The following is a 25,940-nucleotide window of genomic DNA, read 5'->3' as shown; positions in this document are numbered from 1 at the left end:
TATGCAGGGGGTGTCAGTTGAATACTGACAGCGAGGAGGCAGCACTGCTCGCTGTCACAACTCGCCCCTGGCATTGAATATACCACTTTGAGTGCCAAGTTAATTTATCAAAATAGGTATGAGAATTGCCAAGCAAACAGTTTGATTTATCAGAATGACCTGTAATGTTACCTTCTATAGGAAATATTATCTATTTTTAACACAACATTTTTTATTTGAATCTATATAAAACAAATGTGAGCGACACTGGCCTTTATAACGGATATTTCCCACATCTCTCGGAGATGTTGGTACTCAAAGGGTTAATATGTAATACACAGTCTTTGTAATCGGACGTTCCCTCCTTAAACGGTCAGTGTGATCTCGCTCTTGTGCCTGCCGTAATAAGTTTCAGTCTCCATCAGAACACCACTGCCCTTCGTTGAGTTCGAGCCTCAGCTCCACACTGAGCTGATGTTGGCCATGGTCATGTACTACCACTACTATTTAGAAAATTGAAAATGAATTCTGCAATATAAGAGAGTAAATTTGGACAACAACGGACCCACCAACCGCAACCAGATGAACACATCAGGTGGGTCCTGCTGGACTTAAACCTTAATGTTAGGGACCAACCAGATGAGGTCACCTGGTCACGGTTGGTGGGCCCATATATTTGGCCAACATTATACTAAGGGGGGTATTCAATCTTTGTCGTGCTCCCGCAGCCATCTCCCGATGGGGGAGATGGATGCGGGTCCCTATTCAATGATGTCTTCCCTGACAGCATTGAACAGGGGTTCTGCCGAGAAAAGCCGGAAATAGGCGAGCTCCCGGCCGGAGCTCGTCTATTTCCATCCTCAGCTCGCGGCCACGCCCCTTTCTTGCCGCTCGGCGGCCGGGACATTGAATCCTGACCGCCGAGCTCAAGTCGAGCAAAGCGAGAACGGGACAGGAGCAAGGCTGTCGAGCTTGCTCGACAGCCGTGCCCCTGACCTTGAATACCTCCCTAAGCATCTCTAATTAACTCTGTTCTAGTATAATTGTGCTTAGTATTTAGAGAGTGCATCTGCAATTTATTTTGTTTTTGTTGTTACTTAAAGCATGACAACGCATTTCCCCCGCACATGTAGGGCACGATTCAGACCTGATTGCACGGGTGCAAATTCACAGTGGCCAGTGCTCAGTTAAGATACTGACCCGCTAGTGTGAAATCCCAACTTGCAAATCAATGTGCACGCTGTGCGTATGGATGTGTACAGCTACACATACATTCACAGCCGTGCAATAATGTCCAAAACCCATCGTTACAGGATCACCATTGTATGATTTTACACTGGGCGCCAGTCATCACAGGTCTGCATAGCCCAGGACTTACTCACTGGTGCGATGGAAAAAGGCATATACGGACTGGTGCTGATGTCACACACCCTCCACAAAAACCGCGCAGGCAAGCCAAGTGTTCTCCCAGACACTCCCACTGTTTTCCTAGGCACACCCCCTAAATGGCCGGTTTCAACCCCCCAGACGCCTACTTCCTGTCAAAAATATTGTAAACGGTGTACGCATAGAAATAGTTGTAGTATTCCATCACAAGACTAGCGAGCTGCATAAAATACGCCCTTTCAGGGCATGTGCTATAAGGTCTGGGTAATAATGTGTCTGCTCTGGAGGTCACGGTCCCTGGAAATAATGCAGTGTAAAAACAGGCCTTAGAGAACCAGCAAGGGGGCATTAAGGCCCGAGAATGTATTGGGCAACTGCGTAAAAGAGAAATGTCACCTGAACAGAAATTGCCGGGTAGCCCCAAAAAGCCAAGAGAACAATATGCTGCAAAACTGCAAGTGTTTTCACTGACTGAATCTCTCTGCCGCCACTGGGGCGCCACACGTAATTGAAAAGGACAAACTGCTCCCAGCAAGCTAATTACTTGCAATCTTCTCGGCACTGTAGAGACGGTGAATACAGTATGTTTACATTTTCCTGTAAGACTGAACCAGAAGCTGAGAAATCTGCCACAGAAAGGCGAGAGAATAAATATAGCTGTATTTGACCGTAAATCCCCGTCACGCCGGGGCACTCAGAGATGTAGTTTAAGTGTAGCGGTGGCACAATTGTTATGATTGTCCGTGACAAAGTAAATCTCGGCTTTGCAATTTCCAAGCCGGAAAAAACACAACTAAATATAAATTGTACACATCATCTATACACAGAGGAAGGGTGTGCACTGGAAAGTTGACCGACAATATATTGACATTTACAAATGTCAACATGGTTTAAAATGTCAAAATTTTTACATTGACAACAGAATGTCAACAGAATTTATTTTTTTTGCCCAAAAATAAACGGGATTGGTAAAAATCGTTATGATATGGCCCCCGGAACCAGACCAGATCTCTGCAGCAACGTGTCACTGTGGAGCTTGAAGTGCATGTCTCCATACCCCCCATATCCGGAGGTGCAGCCGAAGTCACCGGGGAGGTGGGAAGGGAGAGGTAACAGCCTTGTGGTATGGTCTGGACTGTTCAGGGTTTTACCCCAACCCCAGACCATGAGAAGAGGCTGTAACCTCGCCCTGCCCGCATCTCTCGGGTGAGGCACTGCTGTATGAGGATGCATACTACAAGCTCATCACAATACCAGAGATTGCAGCAAAGGAACTGGTTCGGTCCAGCGTTCCTTGATATGGACCTTTCTATTTTTAACCCAGCTGCATATCATTTTGGCGTCGACCTCCAAAATGTCAACATTATGAGCATTTTGAACAGTGAGTGTAAACACCAATACGGCCTGCACACATACCGATATTAAGGCATTTTCTAAGCGATTTTGCTTAGTTTGGCAAAGTCGCTTAGAAAATGCCCTCACCTCGGTGTGTGTGTGGGGACTATATCGGCAGCAATGCGCGTCCCTGCGCGTCTTTATCGCTGGCCGAGATTGATGGACAGTGTCCATCAATCTCGGCATCGGCAGGGTTCTACCACCGGAGAACACTGGCGCTGTCTGCTCGCTTAGCACACAGAGCTGACAGCTCGCTCCGTGTGAAGGCTGTCAGCTCTGATAGCGGCGCAGCACAGCCCGACCTAGCATAGCTAGGTCGCCCTACACACATCGCTATGTGTGTAGGGTCCATTAACATAACATATATGCTGTGCTATTGTTCATGTCGACCTTCTGTAGACCTTCAGACTAGATCAGCAGTAGACGAGGACATGATTAGTATTAAACCAGCAGTCCTGGGGAGGCAGACACTCAGGCGACCAGGAGGAAGCAGGGTTCTGTAAGCCATGAAGCTGTAAGTGAATGTTTGCATGACCCATAAATTCTCCCGTAAGTTATGTTACTGTATATTAAGCCCACATCATCATTACCCAGAATGCACCTAAAGAGGTGTATGGAGTGTGGCACCTAAATCCTTGAAGGAGTTGTATGAAAAGAAAGGTCTTCTTCATGTTGTGATTATTCACCCGAAGGAAGCTCCCTGTGTCCCACAACAAAGATATCTACCAGTCAGAAGCAGATGCCGCACTCCTCGTGGTAGCTGTAGTCAGATACGATCCCTGCTTATTAGTAAGATCACCGGGGTGAAAGGTCAATTCAGAACTCTAGAAGACTTCTCATTGTTCACCCTGATCCTACCCGAAGCCTAAACCTCCTCCATGGGGCAACCTCCCTTATTATCAAACATCTAAAGTGTAAATGCAGATAAATGGAGCGATTACAGAGACGGTTTCTGTCTGGCGGAGTAGTATTATTATAATCTAGTGTCTATAGGATCAGCGCTGTACTATAGCCCCACTGCTGAGCAGCCAATGAGAGGGGGCAGAAGAGTATCTTGGATATTGTCGTGCTGAGCTTGTTCAGGAATATAGGGCCCTTGCCCACCCCTCACCTATTCACGCTTGTGCAAACCACAAATATCGGATGGGTTAGCGAATTTGGCCCGGACTGAGTGGGGCAGAATCACCCCCATAGTGTGTAAACCAGTTTAGACAGAGCCAGGCACAAGATAGAGGGATATCCATGAGCGAGTGAAGGGGGTAACTGGGCGTCATCAAGTAGGAAACACTGAAGGCGTGGCTATGAAATTACAGTCTATGTGGAGTGGGCAGGAAGGGTAGATCCGTCTGTTCTCAGATGCGCATAGGATCGGCTGATGGAAATCCTCATCAATGCTGATCGCTGCCACCAAACTAAGCGCCGGGTAACGGACCATTCGCTAAGGTTCGTACAGTATGGTCCTGGGGCACAATGCAGTAATAATTACATCTCATTTAGGTCCAGATTAAAAAGCGCTAAAGTGGAGAGTGATAAACAACCAGCTCCTAACTTTTTCAAACCCAGCCTGTAAGATAGCAGCTATGAGCTGATTGGCTGGTAGTTTATCACTCTCCACTTTATCAGTTTTTGGAGCTTCTTGCATCTGGACTTAAGCAACTGATGACAACTAATAAGTGACCCACAACCCTCTCTCTCCCCAAAACAAGAGGAACCTTAGCAGTACCTATGACCGAGAGACGTGGGCAACTGGTGGAAACACCACCCCTCTTGATGCATCCCGTCACGTTAGAATCTGCATCTTAGTTGCAAACACATAGCGGCTAATACGCGAGGAGTCTGCGCTGAGTAATGTGATATTTGACTCACGTATATCTGTGTGCGACTGAGTCTTTGATTCTGTACACAATGTTCTGTTCTGCTCCGTATTCAGACTCAGACACACAAGATAAAGTCATATCAAATAAATCAGTGCAGTCTCCTCGTGCGTCCTAGTCACATTGCATTGCGACTAAGAGGCATTTTCAGCAAAAAAATGTAAATCTGCCAGACATCAGCAGAGCAGCGCAGAACCCTTCAGCTCTCTTACGTCTGCATCTCATGCTGCATGGTGTATTAAGGCTTGATGTAGGAGGACTGATCTATAGGTTTATATTCTTTCATTCTCCAACTAGTAATATGGTTTAGTATTATTATAAAAATACAGAATAAAAAAAAAATATTGAGTTAAAACGGGAACCAGCCCCTCTCAACAGACACAATATAAAATAAGATTATAAAGTCCCAATTCATGAAGCGAATGAGCACTTCACCACATTACAGGAACTGTAATGGAGCACAATCCAGGATGCGGCAAGGTAATATTTAATGAGATTAGGCGGATCAGGCGCTGTAATCCCCGTTTAACCCCTACCCTGTATGGGCGCTCAATCGATGCTCTGCAACTTCAGCCTCATTTACAGGTTAATCAACCTTTACAAGTGTATCATGTGCCGCTCGGAGCTGCGGTGCGTGTTTTCATAGGAATCGCTATTTATAGAAGGATTATTGCGCGCCGCTCGCACCAGGGAGACTGCTCTGACCTTTCCGGTGAATGTCAACAGTCCGTTCTGAGGTTCCGTGCCCCCCCAACCCCCACTGTGCCCACGCTCCATGCCAGTTACTTTGTCAATAGCTGTTTTGTATGAACAAGTAGCTCTTAGCCTTCATTAGGGATTCTCAGCACACACTGCAGGGAAATCCTCCAGCCAGGCTCTGTGCTAGGGAGCCAGCCAAGGAATAAGGACTGGAACAGTGCGATTAACCTGTTCAGTGCCTACAAATGGCAGCGCAGCTATATCCTATGGGGACTATCAATCATAGTTGTGCTGGAGAAATGGAACAAGCACGGCAAATACGGATATATGCTTCTACACAAAAACAAGATTATTCTTCTACGCTGCAAATTTTTGATAAAGAAATCGAATAGATCTCAAAATGTGGCTGTTGAGGTGTGTGTATAGTGTATTAAGGTGTGTTTCTTTAATATCTATCTACTCCTCACTCTATGAGGTGAAGTACCGGCACTGACCCCTAGAGGACAATCAACGGACCAAATTCACTCCTTTGTGTGCTATAAGATGTCATAACAAGTGAAATCAATTTTGCAGGGACACTGATCTGTATCAAACTTGCTGGATAGAGGGAGCCCTGAAGACAGATATAGGAGGTAGGAGCAGATAGGGACTGGGAGTGGACAGTTTGTGGACTAAAAACGGTCACAGCTCAAAGTGAAAGTACATTGCAGAAGCCGCCATTTTGATGGGATTTTAACTAGTTTTCATATAAACCAGTTTACTACTCAAGGCAGAGATACGTCCCCTGAAGTGACATGCGAACCCCAGCCCCCACCTCTGGCCCACTGCCTGGCAAGAGTGGGGAAACCAACAGTGGGTGAAAGTAACCAATGTTTTCCCCCTCAATTATTTTATACCATTGAGATTAACCACCAATGGTACTATTGAGAGTTAAACAACCAATGGCCATCCCTAGTGTCTAGCAGCCCGCCCTTTAACACCCTGCCGTGCCCTCTCTACAACTCTCATTGGCTCGGATGTGGTCCCTGCTACCAGGGCTCCGGCTCCATATAAACGCATAGCTTGTGTAGTCAGGCCAAGCGTGTGATGCACAGGTCCCCATGCAAGCCCAAGTTCCTCTTCCATGCCTAGGGTGTCGCACGCTGCTGTACTGCTTCTAGCACAGTTTGGTCTGTAGTTCAGCACTGATCTTGCCGAGACCCCAGAGCGACACCTCATTTAGGTAAAAGGGTTTTGAAAGAATCAGGGTACTAGAATAAGCAGTACAGTATGCTGTGTTTTCACAGGGGCTGTGAGAAATAGTAGGAGCAAATCAAAGTCTATCTGTTGAAACCCAGCATAAAACAGGTCAAGATTACTAGACTATTACAACGCGCAATGTTCTGTCTTCACCATGCCAGGGATGACCCGGGTTATCAGATATACTGTACCCTGAGGTCGGAGGGCCAACAGTAAGTAATTCAGCCTGTGGTATTACCTGGAGACTTCCAGGCACTGGCACATACGAGATCCAAGTCCCAATCTAATAAACATGTCCGTGATGAATCCTCTGCAGGGGATAATTGTATTAAGTCTCTTTACAAGTCAGAGATCAGTCTGTCAGGAGCTATTTGCCAGCTCATATTTCTTAGTGTCAGGAGATGCTTGGAACAGAAAAAGGGTTTCGCTCCAGGCACAGCTGCCGCAACAATCGCTGCCGAGCATTGCTACACATATTGATTATTGCACTGTGATTCTTGTAACATGGAGATCAATTAAAATCCTTGATAGCATGGGCTGGGAGCTGCAGAGCAGACATGAGTTTATTATGAACAAAGAGAGTGGCAGAACAGAATATACAACAAAGATACAGAATAGAAGGATGTGGGTAAGTGATGGGGAACCTGGAGTCCGTTGTTCCAATGCAACCCCAATAAATAAAGCTGTAGTTTTGTTTCAATATGACTGCATCCGTTATATTTTACATATAGTGTTATTAAAGTGGATACTCTGATTCTTTGTTTTTTTGATACAGAGAAGAGAAGCCATTTTATCACCCAGTACATCAACTGAACTGCCATAGGCCGACCTTTTGTGGATTGACATGACTGTCCTGTTGGAAACAGATTACGATATATGAAACCACTGAGACGTGCTGATTAGATGAAAGTACCCAAGCAAATGTCCAACAACACAGTTTTCCTTTAAAACGGTCACCAAGTCAACCAACAATTTCACCGACAAGAAGAACAATCTGAATTGACGTGATTTCACCAAACACATGTTGGCAACAAGGACGGTGATTTGAGTGGTACACTTTGAGCGTTAGTAGGTATGACATCTGAGACCGGAGGCCTACTGAGAAAAGAACCGCTAATCTAGACAATGGGAATGGACTTGCAGAGGTGGTGCGGCTGTTCAGCAGCAGTCGGCACCGCAATCCAGTTAAGATCAAGGCCATTATGAAATGCAAAGTATCAGTATAATCTGTCAGAAGTGGTTGATGACCAAGTGGCTGGCTTAGTCTCCAGCTTAAATTATGGGTTCAGATATGGATGCATTAGCATAGCCGCCATTTTAAAATAAGCGGACTTGATCCGCTGCTGCAACCAAAGATGAAGCACTGGATCATTTAGGTTACCCAGGATGGTCACAAGGGCACAGCCACTGGCTTTGGCACAGCTGTGCCAACCCTCAACCACCCAAGTGCTGCAGGTTTGGTGGCGCTGTGATGGCTGTAACAGCACCAAAATATTGCAGTCCTACGCAACCCATCGGGCTTGTTTCCATCTCTGAATCTGGCTCTTAAGGGCCCAACACACAGAGAGATCTGTGCCAGAGGGAGATTCAGCATGAGAGATTTCCCTAAAACTGAATTTTTCAGATAATGAGCCCACACACACAAAGAGTTTTGTGCCAGAGATTCATAATGGGAGATTCAGCATGAGAGATTTCAAATCTCTCACAGAAAGTGCTGGGGAATATTTTCCTGGTTCCCAAAATATGGGGGACAAAAGGAGTAGGGGTCTCCCATATTCTGGAAACCAGCACCGGGCTCTTGGACCAGTCCTGGTTTCCAAAATACGGAGAACAAAAGGAGTAGGGGTCCCCCGTATTCTGGAAACCAGCACCGGGCTCAAACAGCCATCAGCGTAATGCCATAGACGGGGGACACTTATTATATAAGGTCCCGTGGCCAAAGCATTACCTGGTCAGCCCTGGCCAGGTCACTGGGGGAGTGGGGACCCCCCCAAGGGCTCCACTGGGCCGGGCTGAAGCCCGAGGCTGTCCCTGGCGCCCCTGTGCGGTGGGCGCTAGGCTGATAAACGTTAAAATCCTGCCCAGGTGGGTGTGGCAGCTTCTGAGCTGAGTGCTCCGGCTTCTTCGGTCAGTGACAGTCGCTCAGATGGCCCTGCTCATCCCCAGGAGATGAGCAGGAGCATCAGTGCGACTGCACTGAATTTACTGGTGGGTCCATACTGAATCCTGGGCAGAATCAGAACGGCGGGGCCCTGCATGTAAAATCGCTGTGTGGGCTATATACACAGTGATTTACATGGGTTTTCAGGCATTTTCTGAGTGATGTTAAAATTGATAAGAAAACGCTTGAAAATTGTGCTGTGTGTGGGGCCCTTTAGACCCCTTAGGAAACCAGATAAGGTGGCTGTCCCATCCGTGTCAAACCACGGGAGTTTGTAAAAGTTCTAGATAAACGTTTGTTTGCTACCCCAACGTGTTTTCCCATATCATATTAACATAGTAAAGGCTTCGTTTGGTTGTCCACACCAGGAAGAGGCTGTATTCAGGATAAAAAAGAGATTGTAACATTCCATTACCCAGGTATCTAAGGAACAATAGCCATGTCTGGGATACAGTTTCTAGCTGGCTGTTCAGAATTAATTACTTCCAATTATGTTGCTATTGGCAACAAGATAAGGGCATTATGTTTATAATACCGGTCAGTACATAATTAAAAGTAATTCAAAATTAATAATAGTTTAGCAAAAAGAGGTTGATTAGGAAACACTCTAAATGACATGATGACAAATTCCGAGAGCCAGAAGGATAGAAGGGAGATACGGCAAAAACCAGAGGAGGGATGGGTAGGAGATGGACGGAGAGTGATGAGACTTTCACATCAGGCTCAAAGCCAACCAGCGCTATAAACAAGTACCGCAATCAATCTTCACAGACACACCAATGACATACTGTAATGCCAAATCACACACGCTGCATAGAACCCGAGAATCACGGCTCACAAGTAACCATAACAAGAGTCAGGACTGATTTAACTAAACACACTACATTACTCAGTGTAAAGGAAACCCAGATGCAACACTCTGTATTAGAGGGGGTAATAAATGTATGACCAACCTTGGTGACCACATATTCAACACATGGAACATACACAGCGGAATACCTTATTACAACAGGGGGCTCTCCTGTTATCCCCAATGCTGACACTTATCTGGGACTATGCCTCATTCACCCTCAATAAGGTCATTAGGCCAACCACTGAAATGTGTCGACATGGTTGACACAAGCATTAGGTCAACAATAGGAAATCTGTCAAAAAGGTCGACATAAGTTTCTCATGTTCTTTTTTATTTTTTTTCTGCCGACATGTGATATTTCATGGTGGGAGAATAAAATAGTGTAAAAGTATGGCGTGGCCAGCGAGCCGTGCGAGGGACGTGGTACGATTGGTGACCATGTCAACGTTAGGGACAAAAATGTGAAAGACTCGTCAACATTTTGACTGCCGACCCTCCCATTGTCGATCTAATGCGTGTGTCGACCTTCCGACACTGTCAACCTTAGCCATGTCAACACATTTCAGTGTCGACCTTCAGTGGTCAACCGAATGCATGTCGACCTAAATTGAGACGACCCAATCGCCCATACCTGATAACACATGGTTCCGGGAACATATCACGGATCCCTTTTTAATATCAACCGAAAATGGGACCCTTTGCGGTCAGTAATTGGAAAGCCAGATAATGACTCGTTACTCTCCATAAATGCCTAAGGTTTAATTGTACAGGCCAGGACCAGAAGATGAGATATTCCATGTAGTCTAATGTAGGGTACACACCAGGGCGACCCGCACACGATGCACATCGTGAGCGGGTCGTCAGTGTCTCGTCAGACCCGCTCACGGTGACGCGGGGGGGGGGGCACGACCCGCTCACGATGTGCATCGTGAGCGGGTCCGATCCGATGGCGACCCGCACCCGGCTGTATGGTCGTCATTCAGATCCTACCTGCAGCAGGTAGGATCTCAATAACGACCGACCGACCCGCGGGACCGCGCATCGGATCGGTATCGGTCCACACCAGGACAGAAAAGGGTCCAATCACCACACAATCTACATCCAATTGGTCGGAATTGGATCGAGATTGAGGGGATCGGGCCCTAGTCGTCCTGGTGTGTACCCAGCATAAGGGCAGTATTCAATGCTGGGAGCTCGCTGTCATAGCTCACAGGGTCAGTATTCAACTGTCCCCAATGCATACGCCGTTTCCCCATCGCTCCGTTTTTTGGAGTGAGGGGGTAATGGCGTATGCGGCAGCTAAAACAGCAAGACTCATGGCTAAGTGCAGCGCACTCCCTGCACTAGCTGCGAGCCTCACAGTTTGGGGGAATCCTCACCGTCCTCTGAGGATTTCCCTGGCGCGGTGAATAAGGTGAGCGTCTAGGGTTAAACAGCGAGGATAGCTTGTTTTCTGTGATCCCCACCATTTAACCGCTTAGCCGGCTGCATTGAATATACCGCTTACAGTATGATTACATCTGTCACCAAGGTCAACAGAAAGCACCCCTTTGTTATCAGCAGGTACTGTACTTTCAAGGCCTGCTGCATAGAACCACAGAGGATCCACATGTACGGAGACCATTCTGACTGCTATTATTACAGGAGATGAGGCGATACACACACAGATTCTCCTCTCCCTCCCGCATTTCTCTGTTACAGTGAAGGAAAAACCGGGGCATTATCAGATCATAGAGGGGTCACTATGGAGACAGCTGTAAGTACACGCTTCTAAGGGTGCCGAAGTATGCTGCCCATCCTAACCCCTGAAGGAAAAAGGGTGTATTCAATGATTTTTGTGACCCCATGCACGCATAGCTTTTTGTAGCGAGGTGGAAACGGTGTGTGCGGCCGCTAAAACAGCGAGGTTTGCAGCTAAATGCGGTGTGCTCCCTTCATTAGCCATGAGCCTCTGACAGTGAGGATTCCCCAGGAATGTAGAATAGGGTGCGCGGCCGGCACTTGTTTTCGGCTACTGAATTTGGCCCAATTACTTACTACAGTGGATTGAAAAATCCAATAATTTCAAGTTTTCCAGGTGACCCGGAAAAACACTATATATCTACAGGTGACCTGGAAATTAACGGTGTTGGTTCCTGATGACAGACATTAAGAACCTCGCATTTCCTTTGACCCTGCCGTCTTCCAAAAAAGACCATTTGTGATTACCCGAGATCCATGTCTGGATCCTTAGACATGTGCCGCACGCGACAGTGGGTGGAGCCAGGATGTGGTGCCGTGAAAGTAGTGTTAAAACAGGGCTCATATTATAAAGGTCTCATAAACTTTTCCATACTGCCTCTAAAGCAACAGGGGTGTCGTAAATAGTTTTCCCAAACCATGCCTGGGGTGGTTAATCTGAGCGACTAACAGAGACATCCAATACAATATAAGGTTAGTGCTGCTCTTCACCTCTATGGGGGGAATTAAAGTGTTGTTCCATTCACACACAGTCGCCTGCTCTGTCATTACTGCTAAGCTGTTTTATTATCTTGGTGGGCTGTGGACTAGAACATCATACAAGGTCACGGGCCCTCCGCCAACTGAAAAGTGCACGTGGTCTCCTATTCCAGGATCATTTGTGTTGGGTACAGCATTAGTATTTATGAAACGCTCATTGCACTGGTTGCTACAGAGAAGTCACCAGGAGGAAACTTTTAATGACTCTCGCGCTCGGGAAGGTAACCGGGGTAGGAGCGCACACAGCAGATTGTGAAGCCACCCGATCTGCTTCACTACCTTCATAGACAGGACATTGATTACAGCTGTAAAATCCAGCGCTTGTAATAAAGCTGCCAACTACACTACGGAGCATCCTACATTTTTAAATTATAACTACACGGATTCTATAATTAAACTGCAGACGGATTATGTTTTTTCTATCAGCTGGGGAACGCGGTATGTGGACCTATCAGCAATGTCATAACTTAACCCATTCATTGTATATCCCTGAGTTCTCTAGATGCTACTGTACCATTAAATATAATTAAGGTGTACTGTGGGCGTAAGATAGAATTCCTGATGTACGGTCTGTTAGATATACAGCACATCATCACACAGTATATTATCTAGGTAATGCTATATCTTTGCTGAAAAAGAATTTCTGATAGCTTGCTAAAAAAAAAAAAATATATGGGGAAAATAATTTAAGTATCAGATACCGCCTAGACTAGGGTGGAACAAAGTCTTACATTACTAGAAAATATACTTGGGGTTAGTCTGACATTTCACACATAAAACCTTTCTTCAGGGACTGATATCTGAAACGTCAGACTAATTCACTAGGCTGGGGAGTTGTTGCTGTGATTTTGGATACAGATTCTTTCTGGAAGATACATACGAATGGGATGCGGTCATCTATTAGAATGAACTTAGGTCTACAGTCATTAGGTCGACCCCACTAGGTCGACTGGCAGGAAGGTCGACCTGACTTAAGGTCGACATGGGCCAAGGTCGACATGACTTAAGGTCGAATTTGCATAAAGGTCGACATGGGTTTTTCACTGTTTTTTGAGCCGACATGTGCCGACAGGCGGTATTTCATGCCCTACCATCCACTAGGGCGTGGTGGGAGAATAAAATAGTGTGCCGAGCGCAGCGAGGCACCGTGCCCGAAGCATCGCGAGCGAAGCGAGCGATGCGAGGGTCCGATTCTCATTGCCAACTGTGTCCATGTCGACTGTGTCGACATTCGGATAAAAAAACAGTGAAAAACCCATGTCGACCTTATGACCAGTCGACCTTCCTCATGTCGACCTTTATGCAAATTCGATCTTAAGTCATGTCGACCTTGGCCCATGTCGACCTTAAGTCAGATCGACCTTCCTGCCAGTCGACCTAGTGGGGTCGACCTAATGACTGTAGACCTAAATGCAGTCTGACGAATTATCCCATTCCATACGAATGGTTAGGATGGCAGCGGTAAGAATATCGAAGCTGGCATCCCGATGGAGGGAATCCTGGCAAAGGTCAGGAAGGTATACTTACCCACCCCCAGTCCCCTGCTAACCATAACCCTCTTTTCTAGCAGCATAACCTAACTCTCCCCCCCAACCCCAAACCTTTCCGCTAGTGCCTAACCCTAAATCCGCCGCCTAAACCTAACCGCTTTCCCTAAGTGCATAAAAGGAACCCCGGCCCCTAAATTTTACCTTCTTCTCCCCACATGGCCATTGGAGACTTTTGGGAAGCTGAGTGCTGGACTCTTTGGGTTTACACACACACACACACACACACACACACACACACACATGTCCTTACATATACACATCAAACAGTACAAGAGGTTTTCCATGGTCTTAAAATACTAACTTACCAGCTGTAAAATCTCCGGTTAGGTCTATAAACGCATGGGAATGAGGCATAAACATTTCACGTGTAGTATTCAGAGTTACCGTTACAGGTAGGTTCCTAGAAAACAAAAGATTGGTTCAGGATTAACGCGGCTATCCTATTTCACGCATTGTCACCCATCTTCCAGTACTTTAGAGCCCCTGCTAATATTACACTTCTCTTCTATATTGCCTGCTGAGGTCTTTCATTATTTCTGTGCTCACAAAAGTCTCTGTGCTGTACCTAAACTAACAACTTTATCACATAAAAAGCATTGGTATCTCACTTTTTACCTAAATACTTAAAAACAGAAGACTTGTATCCATGTATATGAGATCCCTAAAGGATCAAACATGATCATGCCTAGAACAGAACAGATTTCACCCCACCTGCGATAGGCATGGGGTTGGTGAGAAAGGTCCGTCATCAGAAGTTGGGCCTTAAAGCGGAATCTGATGTTGACGCCCCCACCGTATTAGAATGAAAAGTGAATGAATAATCTGCCTTTTGACACCAAAATCAGATTGACTGTGCAGTTATTGAAACCCACATCTTTATTGAATAGATAATCCCACTTCTAATACCAAAATCAGATCGATTGTTTAGTATCCGCAACCCGCCTCTTTATCTGAAGGTTTAAGTGCTCAAGCATTAAACATGAAATAAAGGGTGATTGTACCAGCCCTCACATGGCTGCAACTTATCTGGATTTGACACTTTATCGGTGTAATTGATCTGATGTGATTCAGCAGGAATTGCCCCCCCCCCTTCACATAATTAAACCAGCACAAAAGCGGTAGACGTTCCAAAGAATAAGTATCGAAGTGGATGTATAGGTGTTTGTGCATTAATGTAAACTCTTCTGTAGGTGTTGCATACATCTTTGAATTGGTCTAAAAGTGTCACAAGCAAAATAATTATAGGTATACACAAAAAGGTGTCTTTGGCGCTAGGGATTAAAGTGGTCACCCTGCAGCCACCACGCTTGAGGTATGCCAACCTCCACGTTTAAACACAAAAGCGCTCAAAGGTGCACAACAATTAGTTAAAAAATGTTATTAAATGGATAAACACAACTAAAAAACATTACATAAAATAAAAATTTGCACACAGTGAATATATAAACACACAATAAATGCTTATTTGGCAAAAAATCACTTAGTTAAATGGTGTCCCTGTTCCCTTTAAGTTTGCAATAAATTACCAGTTTAAAGGCCAGTTTATAGCTCACTTGTAACTTTGTTGTAAAGCAAATTTCTTTTCAAAGCTTAAAGCCATCCGGTATCTTAAGGCATATTCTGCCAAACACAAATAGCGCAACAATGTCTCTGTATGTAATTTGAAAAGATTATATTACCTCCTATAGTCTGAATAAGAGACCAAGGTTTGCTAAGCAGCACTGGTGTTGGGGTGACCGGCATCTCCTGTAACACCAGGGAGCTCACACACCTCAATGCAGTATGCAAGGGTGAAATGAGCAGTGGCATCCGCTCTGTCCCGTATCTCCAGGCTTGTGTCCTTCAGTAGTGAAGCTGGCTGTATCTCTCCGGCGTTAGCAGTCTCCTAACCGTGGCTAGATGGTGCAAGTGAGGGCTGAACGACGCTCTGTCACAGCGTCCACCGTGTAGCTTTAATAAGAATGGCCGACCATCGAAAGATTTTTCGTGGGCTCGCAGATAAAAGTCTGAGCTGACTTTTATCTGGGCCGGAGATGGCCTAACAGGGGCCGGACGCTAACGTTCTGTGAGGTCAGCCGCCTTCCCATGCAGGCCATTCTGCGTGCACTCACCGTTTTTGTCGGCATGCCCAGGAAAAGCATGCTCCATTCCCTTGTCCACCCACCTCGGTGACTGCGATAGTGGCCGAAGGTCCTGCACGTGTATATTCGCCTATACGCATGTGCTGAGCCGCAACATCATATTCATGAGAGAGAACACCTGTGTAATGGCTGCAGAATGCTCCCTTTGCTCCTGAGGAAATCCTTGCAACATCCTTAAGTTGCCAGCTTGCAGTTTATTGGCTCTGAGTGATCACATGACATTAAAGTGGCAACAACATCTTACTTAAATAACTCCCACAGAACATGAGGTGAAAAAGTGTGTATTTCTTTATATTATTACAAATGTTAACAACTATAGCTTGCAATTAGAGGTTAACTCAATCTGTACTATTAATATTTGTTTTTTTCAAAGGAGTATGACAGGTACATTTTAATTTATAAATCATTATACAATTTTATAACAAAACAAAACAAATGCAGTTCTCTCGGTTTATACCAACGCAGTAAAATGCTCCTCCTGCATAATGAGCCAATAATGAACAGCTTCTAAATGTTCATTTTCAGGCCGCCAGGAACGAGAAGTCCCTTCCGGCAAACACATTTCTTGAAGAGGCTGCATGAACGGATTTGATTTATGCTCATTGTATGTATGATTTGAAAAACGCTTCATGCAGTTAATGTCCCATCAATCCTGGAAAAGCTCAAGGATTCGCTCGCGAGTACAACAAAGCTCCGGGAAAGAAAACACACAACGCAAGAGATGGAACAGGCGGAACCCATGATATAAAGCGATAAGACTCGGTCTGCATCCACTGAATGAATTTTTATTAGAATATATTACCCAGCCTGGAAGAGACATTGAAAACTGTGACAGCTGCGTAGACTCTGCGCCAAAGCAGTCAGACAGGAATGAGAACAAATATTAGTTTATAGAGCATTAAGCAGCGGGAAGGTTTGTTTCTTCAGTTTACTTAACAATTGGCGGTACTAGGACACCATTGAGGTACGCTGTGCCTTATGCCTCTGGATTGTCACCTCACCAATGTTGCTCGCTCCCTGTGACCTGAAAAGAGGCGCTCTCAGAAATATTGTGTTGGACAATATAGCAATGTCTCCTACATGTAGAAAAACTTTAAAACAGCCATGTACACTGCCATATTTCTGTTAAAGTCTGTCCCCTGATTTCATAATAGCAATATATTACTATGTAACTATCAATCGCATGCAGAAAAATATCTGCTAGATTAGGTGTAGGCAACAACGTCCAAACCTCATACCTGCACACCCAGCTGATGTGGAACTACATATCCCAGCATGCCCTGCAAAAGCATCATCAGATAAAACTGCAGCAGGGCATGCTGGGATGTATAGTTCCATATCAGCTGAGGTGGCACGTTTCTACCCTCACTACTAGATATACAAACCAAAATGTATACATGGAGATAATGGGTAAAGCCCCCTAGTTCCTCAACTGTCAAAGAAGACAAAATAATGCAGATATATAGCACTAGTAAGCCCGCTTGAAGCAAAAGCTTCGAAAGCTAATCTGCTACCTTCTGTGTTTGTGCATGTGTGAGAGAGAGACACAGTTTCACTCTCTGCCAGAAGATGGCAGTGTTTCGGAGACTGACCGACACGATATATACAGTATATATATGATCTATTTATAATAATTCCTGGTCACATTTATCTACAATGAAATGTTATTAGTATCAGAGTACTAGAGTACAAGACCGAGGCTTTACAGTATAAATAGCCTAATTCAGCATGGATTGCTAAAGCAGAGAATCCACAGTGGCCTGTGAGCAGAAATCTGCTCCCTCCCAAAAGAAAAAAACCTCCCAGTGCAAATTTGCAAATGAATTCCAAATGCGTCGCTAACCGCCACTGAATCACAAATCCCGGAACATCAGAGAGTCTTTACCATCTGTGCTACTTCTGAGTAGGTCTGGAAGTGGTCAGCGCGGATGTCAGAGGTCCACTCTAAAAACACCTGGACGCGCCTGCGGTTTTTCGAACCGCAGGCAGAAAACAGCTGGTTTCCACCACAAAACTGCGGCTGGACTGCGATCCACTTGCATTTTCAGTTGCTCATTCCCTCGCGCACGCTGTACATGCGCAGTCGGTCAATAAAAGTTTGACGTAAGTTTTCTCAAATTAGTGATGCATGCAGAATTAGGCTCAAAGGGTGGGGAGGAAGGGGGGGGGGCGGTAGTAGTGGCATAGCAAATATGTTACAAGGGGATACAGTCACTAGGTCGACATACATTAGGTTGATCACTGAAAGTCGACAGGGCCCGGGTCGTCACATGAAATAGTTTGACATGGCTACGGTCGGAAGGTCAACACAAGCATTAGGTTGACAGTCAAAAGGTCGACATGAGTGTTTCACATATTTTTTTAGCCAACTTGTGCCGACTGGCGGCATTTCATACCCTACCATCCACTAGACCGTGGAGTGAGTATATAATAGTGTGCCCGAAGCATGGCCAGCCTTGCAAGGGGACGGCATGGACACCGGTGTCCATGCTGACTTATGTTGAAATTTGGGACAAAAAAGGTGAAACACACGTCAAACTTTTGACTTTCGACCATCCCATTGTCGGCCTAACGCTTGTATCAACCTTCCAACCTTTGCCATGTTGACCTATTTCATGTTTCGACCGTCATAGTGTCAACCCTATGACAAGACAAGGACTGATCATGAAGGCACTGTGGCAGGGAAAGCAAAAAAAACTAACATAGGAGGCAAAAGGGTGTATTCAATGCCGGGGGCGAGCGGTGCCTGCTCACTGTCACTGCTCGCCTGGTCAGTATTCAACTGACCCCCACCGCAGATGACGATACCCCCATGCTCTGTTTTTTGGAGCGAGGGGAGAATCGGCATATGCGGACGCAGGCCCCCTGCATTAGCCACAAGCCTCGCTGTTTGGGAGGAATCCTCACTGTCCTGTGACAGAGAGGATTTCCCCGGGACATAGAACCGGGTGAGCGGCCGGCAAGGGGGTTAAACAGTGAGGATCGCTGGTTTTCTGCGATCTCTGCCATTTAACCCCTGCACCGCCGCATTAAATAGGGGCCAAAGTGTTAAGACTGTGTTACAAAGTGTTAACAATTCACCCAGGGGTAACAGAGTATCTGCACGGTGGGTATCTGTGAGCTGCACAAAGAAGGGTGAGGGGGATACAAATACTCCTCAACAGGTATTTGGACTCCTCGGACAGGAAGGGGTAATAATTATTATTATTATTTTTTTTTGGTTGCTTCTATTTTTTGTTTTATGAAACAAAAATAGACTGCGACAATTATTCTATGCAGAAAGCGCATTCTCGCGTCTCAGCTAATGAATCACTCTGTTATATCCTCCATCAAAATCCACCAGGGAGAGGACTTAACGCGGCTGCAGCTTTAAATCAGAAATTCCGTGCAATACGGAGGAGAGCGGCGGGGTTCCATCCTTAGGAGATCTCATTGACTTCTCAAATTTTAATCGACTGCTCTCAACGTGGCAGTAACGAGAAGAACAATAGCCCAGGGGAAATATGGAAGACGCTACATATTGAAAGAGGCTTGGTGTGTAAGCACAGGCTCCACACGGTTGCTGTATACATTATGCACGAGCTGTCAGAGGGCTGCAAGCACCTACAGCGAGAGGCACATACGCGCTCGCCAAGATATGCTGCCGTACATAAATAGATTTGCTCCAATTCATTAAGGGTGACAAGCGACTTGCTAAACCTCCTCTACCCAAACAACAGGCTGGTTGCCAGGAGTTGCTGGGGAGAACGTCTTCCTGAGCAGAGGAACGTACATTATACAAACACGTGCGGTTATTCTCCTCTGTAAAAGGGGCTCAGTGCCACAGCCGGTAATGTCCTAAGATGTGCCGCAAAAAAAAGGAAAATAAAAGACACACAACATCAAACAAGCCAACTAGGTATTAGCTTTCATTAGACTGGCAGAAGCAGGTATATGATTGGATGATCTGTCGTTTTACACCATTTGATAATACATTGGGGGCCTGATTCTAGTTGAAGTGGTAGTTCGGTGCTTGGCTTGCCATGTAACGCTGCCCGCCGAGCATGTGAATGCCCAGCCCCCACTGAATGTCACAGCAGCACTGTGAATTGATCTATTCTGTCAATCTATTCGAAGGCTAGCGTGTGAACCCGAAATCATTCGATGCTATCTAAAGGTGGCCATACACACGCAGATTTTTCTGCAGATCTGTCTGGTTGGAACAAAAACCTGGTTATGGATGAGAGCAAATGACAGTTGACCATTTGCTTGGAAATGCTGGAAAACTGACAAACTGTCACTCATCCATAACCAGGTTTTTGTTCCAACCAGCCAGTCAGTCTCTGGTGAGCTACCTGTTCTGAGAACAGGGCGGGCAGCTGACATCTGGTGACGTCAGCGCCCAGAAGGGGGGTGGCCCCCCATAAGAGATTATGCACATGCACAGACCTTCAACATTGAACTCCCAGTGTGAACAAATGGGTGAGTTTGCAAATGACCCACTGATGAATAAGGGCCTGATTCTGTTTTACAAACTGTGCAACTTGATGGTGGGCTCAGTATGCAGACACTGCTGTCTGTGGATTCCCCATTTCTGTCTGTGAACTGGGCAGCTAATGTGCAAGGGTGCTTTTGTGCTGACGGGCGTCTGTTTTGGATAGATATTTTGCACCCATACACTGGGTAGTAGCAATGATGGTAGCAGATGTAGACAGATACACAGTGCGGCATGCCACAATATGCCTGAATCCACGCTCATCGACATATCGAAGGAAAGATGCCTGCCTGCATCGATCGCACTTGCAACTGATGAGAAACAAAGACCAAAATGTTTAGGGAGCACAACTGCTCTTGTGACAAATAATGTGCATACGCCAGGCATTGGCGTTACTGCATACGGTGTAATCATCATCCTGGATGCCAACGTGCAGACAACACAGATCGGTGGATCAGCAAGTTGTTCATACATAACAATACACAGCATAGAGACAAGTGTTGCCGCAACAGAGGCCATTTTGTTTGCTACAGTGAACATTTAGAGACGGCATACATGAGAGTCTGTACCTCCTTAGTTCAGACATCTGTATATTGTGGGCAGGGATCAGGACAGCAAGAACGATGCAATCAGCATTCCCGCCAAGATTCCCGAGTAGATTGATAGAGAGCACACAACTTGCAGGACATCGACTAAAAGTCCTGTGCCAGAAGGACAGAACTCGCCGCGGGCGCCACGAGACATATCTGACATTTAGGAATCACAAAGGACATGTGGACTGTTCAGTGCCAGGTGTGTAACACACGTTACAATAATGGCAGCAGCTGGAGGTCTCTACACAGGAGAACAAAGATCTAACCCACAGGAACAGACCAGCACTCCTGTACCTGTCAACAGAGAACGGAACGCTATTCACAGACGTAAAAGAATGTGTAACGGTCACTCCGGGGTCAGCATGCGCTAGATTATCTGTGTAACTCTGGGGTCAGCATACTCTATATTATCTGTGTAATGGTCACTCCGGGGTCAGCATGCCCTATATTATCTGTGTAACGGTCACTGCAGGGTCAGCATGCGCTATATTATCTGTGTAACGGTCACTGCAGGGTCAGCATGCGCTATATTATCTGTGTAACTCCGGGGTCAGCATGCTCTATATTATCTGTGTAATGGTCACTCCGGGTCAGCATGCGCTATATAATCTGTGTAACGGTCACTCCGGGTCAGCATGTCGTATATTATCTGTGTAACGGTCACTCCGGGTCAGCATGTCGTATATTATCTGTGTTACGGTCACTCCGGGTCAGCATGTCGTATATTATCTGTGTAACGGTCACTCCAGGGTCAGCATGTCGTATATTATCTGTGTAACGGTCCCTCCGGGTCAGCATGTCGTATATAATATGTGTAACGGTCACTCCGGGTCAGCATGTCGTATATTATCTGTGTAACGGTCACTCCGGGTCAGCATGTCGTATATTATCTGTGTTACGGTCACTCCGGGTCAGCATGTCGTATATTATCTGTGTAACGGTCACTCCAGGGTCAGCATGCATTATATTATCTGTGTAACGGTCACTCCGGGGTCAGCATGTGCTATATTATCTGTGTAATGCTCACTCTGGGGTCAGCATGCGCTATATTATCTGTGTAACGGTCACTCCGGGGTCAGTCAGCATGCGCTATATAATCTGTGTAACGGTCACTGCAGGGTCAGCATGCGCTATATAATCTGTGTAACGGTCACTGCAGGGTCAGCATGCGCTATATAATCTGTGTAACGGTCACTGCAGGGTCAGCATGCGCTATATTATCTGTGTAACGGTCACTGCAGGGTCAGCATGCACAATATTATCTGTGTAACGGTCACTGCAGGGTCAGCATGCACAATATTATCTGTGTAACGGTCACTGCAGGGTCAGCATGCGCTATAATGTAGCAGCGCGTAATTTAGAAATTGCACATGAATTTGGGAATAAGGGACTGAACCCGTTTTCTAGTAGATAGCCTGACTGGCATATTGCTGAGTCCCAGGGCCCAAGCCACGCTCATCGACATATCGAAGGAAAGATGCCTGCCTGCATCGATCGCACTTGCAACTGATGAGAAACAAAGACCAAAATGTTTAGGGAGCACAACTGCTCTTGTGACAAATAATGTGCATACGCCAGGCATTGGCGTTACTGCATACGGTGTAATCATCATCCTGGATGCCAACGTGCAGACAACACAGATCGGTGGATCAGCAAGTTGTTCATACATAACAATACACAGCATAGAGACAAGTGTTGCCGCAACAGAGGCCATTTTGTTTGCTACAGTGAACATTTAGAGACGGCATACATGAGAGTCTGTACCTCCTTAGTTCAGACATCTGTATATTGTGGGCAGGGATCAGGACAGCAAGAACGATGCAATCAGCATTCCCGCCAAGATTCCCGAGTAGATTGATAGAGAGCACACAACTTGCAGGACATCGACTAAAAGTCCTGTGCCAGAAGGACAGAACTCGCCGCGGGCGCCACGAGACATATCTGACATTTAGGAATCACAAAGGACATGTGGACTGTTCAGTGCCAGGTGTGTAACACACGTTACAATAATGGCAGCAGCTGGAGGTCTCTACACAGGAGAACAAAGATCTAACCCACAGGAACAGACCAGCACTCCTGTACCTGTCAACAGAGAACGGAACGCTATTCACAGACGTAAAAGAATGTGTAACGGTCACTCCGGGGTCAGCATGCGCTAGATTATCTGTGTAACTCTGGGGTCAGCATACTCTATATTATCTGTGTAATGGTCACTCCGGGGTCAGCATGCCCTATATTATCTGTGTAACGGTCACTGCAGGGTCAGCATGCGCTATATTATCTGTGTAACGGTCACTGCAGGGTCAGCATGCGCTATATTATCTGTGTAACTCCGGGGTCAGCATGCTCTATATTATCTGTGTAATGGTCACTCCGGGTCAGCATGCGCTATATAATCTGTGTAACGGTCACTCCGGGTCAGCATGTCGTATATTATCTGTGTAACGGTCACTCCGGGTCAGCATGTCGTATATTATCTGTGTTACGGTCACTCCGGGTCAGCATGTCGTATATTATCTGTGTAACGGTCACTCCAGGGTCAGCATGTCGTATATTATCTGTGTAACGGTCCCTCCGGGTCAGCATGTCGTATATAATATGTGTAACGGTCACTCCGGGTCAGCATGTCGTATATTATCTGTGTAACGGTCACTCCGGGTCAGCATGTCGTATATTATCTGTGTTACGGTCACTCCGGGTCAGCATGTCGTATATTATCTGTGTAACGGTCACTCCAGGGTCAGCATGCATTATATTATCTGTGTAACGGTCACTCCGGGGTCAGCATGTGCTATATTATCTGTGTAATGCTCACTCTGGGGTCAGCATGCGCTATATTATCTGTGTAACGGTCACTCCGGGGTCAGTCAGCATGCGCTATATAATCTGTGTAACGGTCACTGCAGGGTCAGCATGCGCTATATAATCTGTGTAACGGTCACTGCAGGGTCAGCATGCGCTATATAATCTGTGTAACGGTCACTGCAGGGTCAGCATGCGCTATATTATCTGTGTAACGGTCACTGCAGGGTCAGCATGCACAATATTATCTGTGTAACGGTCACTGCAGGGTCAGCATGCACAATATTATCTGTGTAACGGTCACTGCAGGGTCAGCATGCGCTATAATGTAGCAGCGCGTAATTTAGAAATTGCACATGAATTTGGGAATAAGGGACTGAACCCGTTTTCTAGTAGATAGCCTGACTGGCATATTGCTGAGTCCCAGGGCCCAAGCCTACATTGCACAAACAGTATGTAGACCCAAGGTGTTCGCCACTTTCTACATTATTTCACAAGACCCAGGATCTTACCCGCCATATATGATTAAAGGAGTCCGACTTTCCGTAGGGACACCAAATATATCAGGAATGAGGTCTCCATTAAAGCTGAAAGAAGGGGAGAAAACGTATACACATGTCAGTGTGTTACATATTTCTGAACAGACATAGGGGGGTATTCAATCTTTATCGAAATGGATTGTTTCTCGTTTTTTTTTTCACTTTTTCACATGGAAGAGTCCCCAGCTATTCAATCTAGTCATTTTTCGAGTATGTGAAATGTTTTTTTTCACGATGCATTTTCGTTTGATTCGTTAGCGATATTTCCACTTTTTCACTTTTTTTTTAATTTTTTTTTCGACTTTTCACTCAGACATATTCAATGATATGATACCGATATGAATGTTTCCGCGTGTATGCTCTTTTTCTCAATTTTCCTTTCACCATGTCACGGGTGATGAATTCATAGATTCAACTCTGTATTTTGTTAAGTAATGGCTCGTTTGATCTCCAGAATAAAATATATGCAGGATTGTTTGCCCTTATTTTGTTTTTTTGTTATTTGTGTGAAATATTAGTTGTTTTATTACAAATCACTTCCCAGCATTGATGCCATTGCAGTTGATTCCCAAGTGCCAGAGACAGGCCCCAGTTCTCAGCTGCTGTAGGAAAATGGTAAGTAGCTGATTCATGTGCCCCTGCACCACTGGTCTTCAATCTGTGACACTCCTGATGGAGGGCCACAGGTTGAAGACCCATTCCCTAGTTTAAACCCAAAACAAACCAAGGGCGCATGCGCTGTGTGCCAGGTGTAACTCGGTGCCATGTCTGTCTAACAGGGCCACCACTGACCAGCTCTCTATGTTCCCATTAATGTTTCCCCTTGCAGGTCCTTACGTCTCCTGCTGCCTCCGCAAACTGCCTTTTGCAGTTTAATGTCTGCCTTGATGCCATTGCAGTTGATTCCCAAGTGCAAGAGACAGGTTTCGCTTAGCGAAAAAGTCACGCCCATTTTTCGATACATTTCACTTTTTTCACTTCTTGCTGTCTCCGGAAAAAAAACCTTTGAATACATCGAAAAAAAAAATAGCGAAAAAGGATTCTTGATGCGAAATAAACGAAAACATATTGTTAAACGTAAAAAAGTTTTTTTCGGAGCACATTGAATATCCCCCATAGAAAGAGATGGGAGAAGTTCTGCTTTACGCACCATGGAGGAGGAGAGCCTTGCGGGTGAGCGGCAAGGTCAGGGTAAGAGGGTTCTATCTGCGGGTGTGGATTATTAGACAGTGTCTAGACAGATGAACAATATGTCAACTCATGGCCGATGGTCAAAACGACGACAGGTTCGAAATGGCGACAATTAAAATGCTGGCCCGTCAAAAAGTAGATATGTTGTTTTACATTTTTTTGGGATGTGTATGTTGACACAGGTCAACATAGAAATTGTATAAGTGTACCGCGTCTGCTTGCCATGCCTTGAGTAAGAATCATGTTGACATTTTAAATATCAATATTTCGAACGTGTCGGCATTTCGACCCCGTCTAGATTTTGACCATCGATGAATGGTTGTCGGGATTTCGACTGTCTGGAAATTGACGGCAACCCGACTCCAGAATGTCGACATGAACAAAAGGTCAACACATGAAAAAGTTGACCTGAGTTTTGCACATGTGATTGGTGCCAATGTCGACACCTGTCTACATGGACTTCCCAATTAGTGCCTAGCTCGGCTAACTTTAAAGTTCCCAATTGTAGTCCACGTGGATATAAAGTATAAAAAAAAACACGTAAAAAATAAAATAAATAGTTTAA

At 45.6% G+C, this 25,940-nt stretch overlaps 1 protein-coding gene across 1 annotated transcript in view; it reads right to left on the bottom strand.

Moving 5' to 3' along the window:
- ITFG1 (integrin alpha FG-GAP repeat containing 1) overlaps positions 1–25,940 on the bottom strand; it is a 159,760-nt gene that overhangs the window by 121,198 nt on the left and 12,622 nt on the right. The window contains exons 5-6 of the mRNA XM_083164991.1: positions 24,158–24,232; positions 13,941–14,035 (exon numbers count right to left, since the gene is read on the bottom strand). Of these exons, the coding sequence (XP_083021117.1) occupies positions 13,941–14,035; positions 24,158–24,232 (170 nt within the window). The remainder of the gene's footprint in view (positions 1–13,940; positions 14,036–24,157; positions 24,233–25,940) is intronic.

The sequence above is a fragment of the Crinia signifera genome, chromosome 11 (assembly GCF_055691185.1).
Source record: "Crinia signifera chromosome 11, ASM5569118v1, whole genome shotgun sequence".
In the NCBI taxonomy this organism is placed as follows: Eukaryota; Metazoa; Chordata; class Amphibia; order Anura; family Myobatrachidae; genus Crinia; species Crinia signifera.
This window is presented reverse-complemented; position numbering and strand designations above follow the sequence as displayed.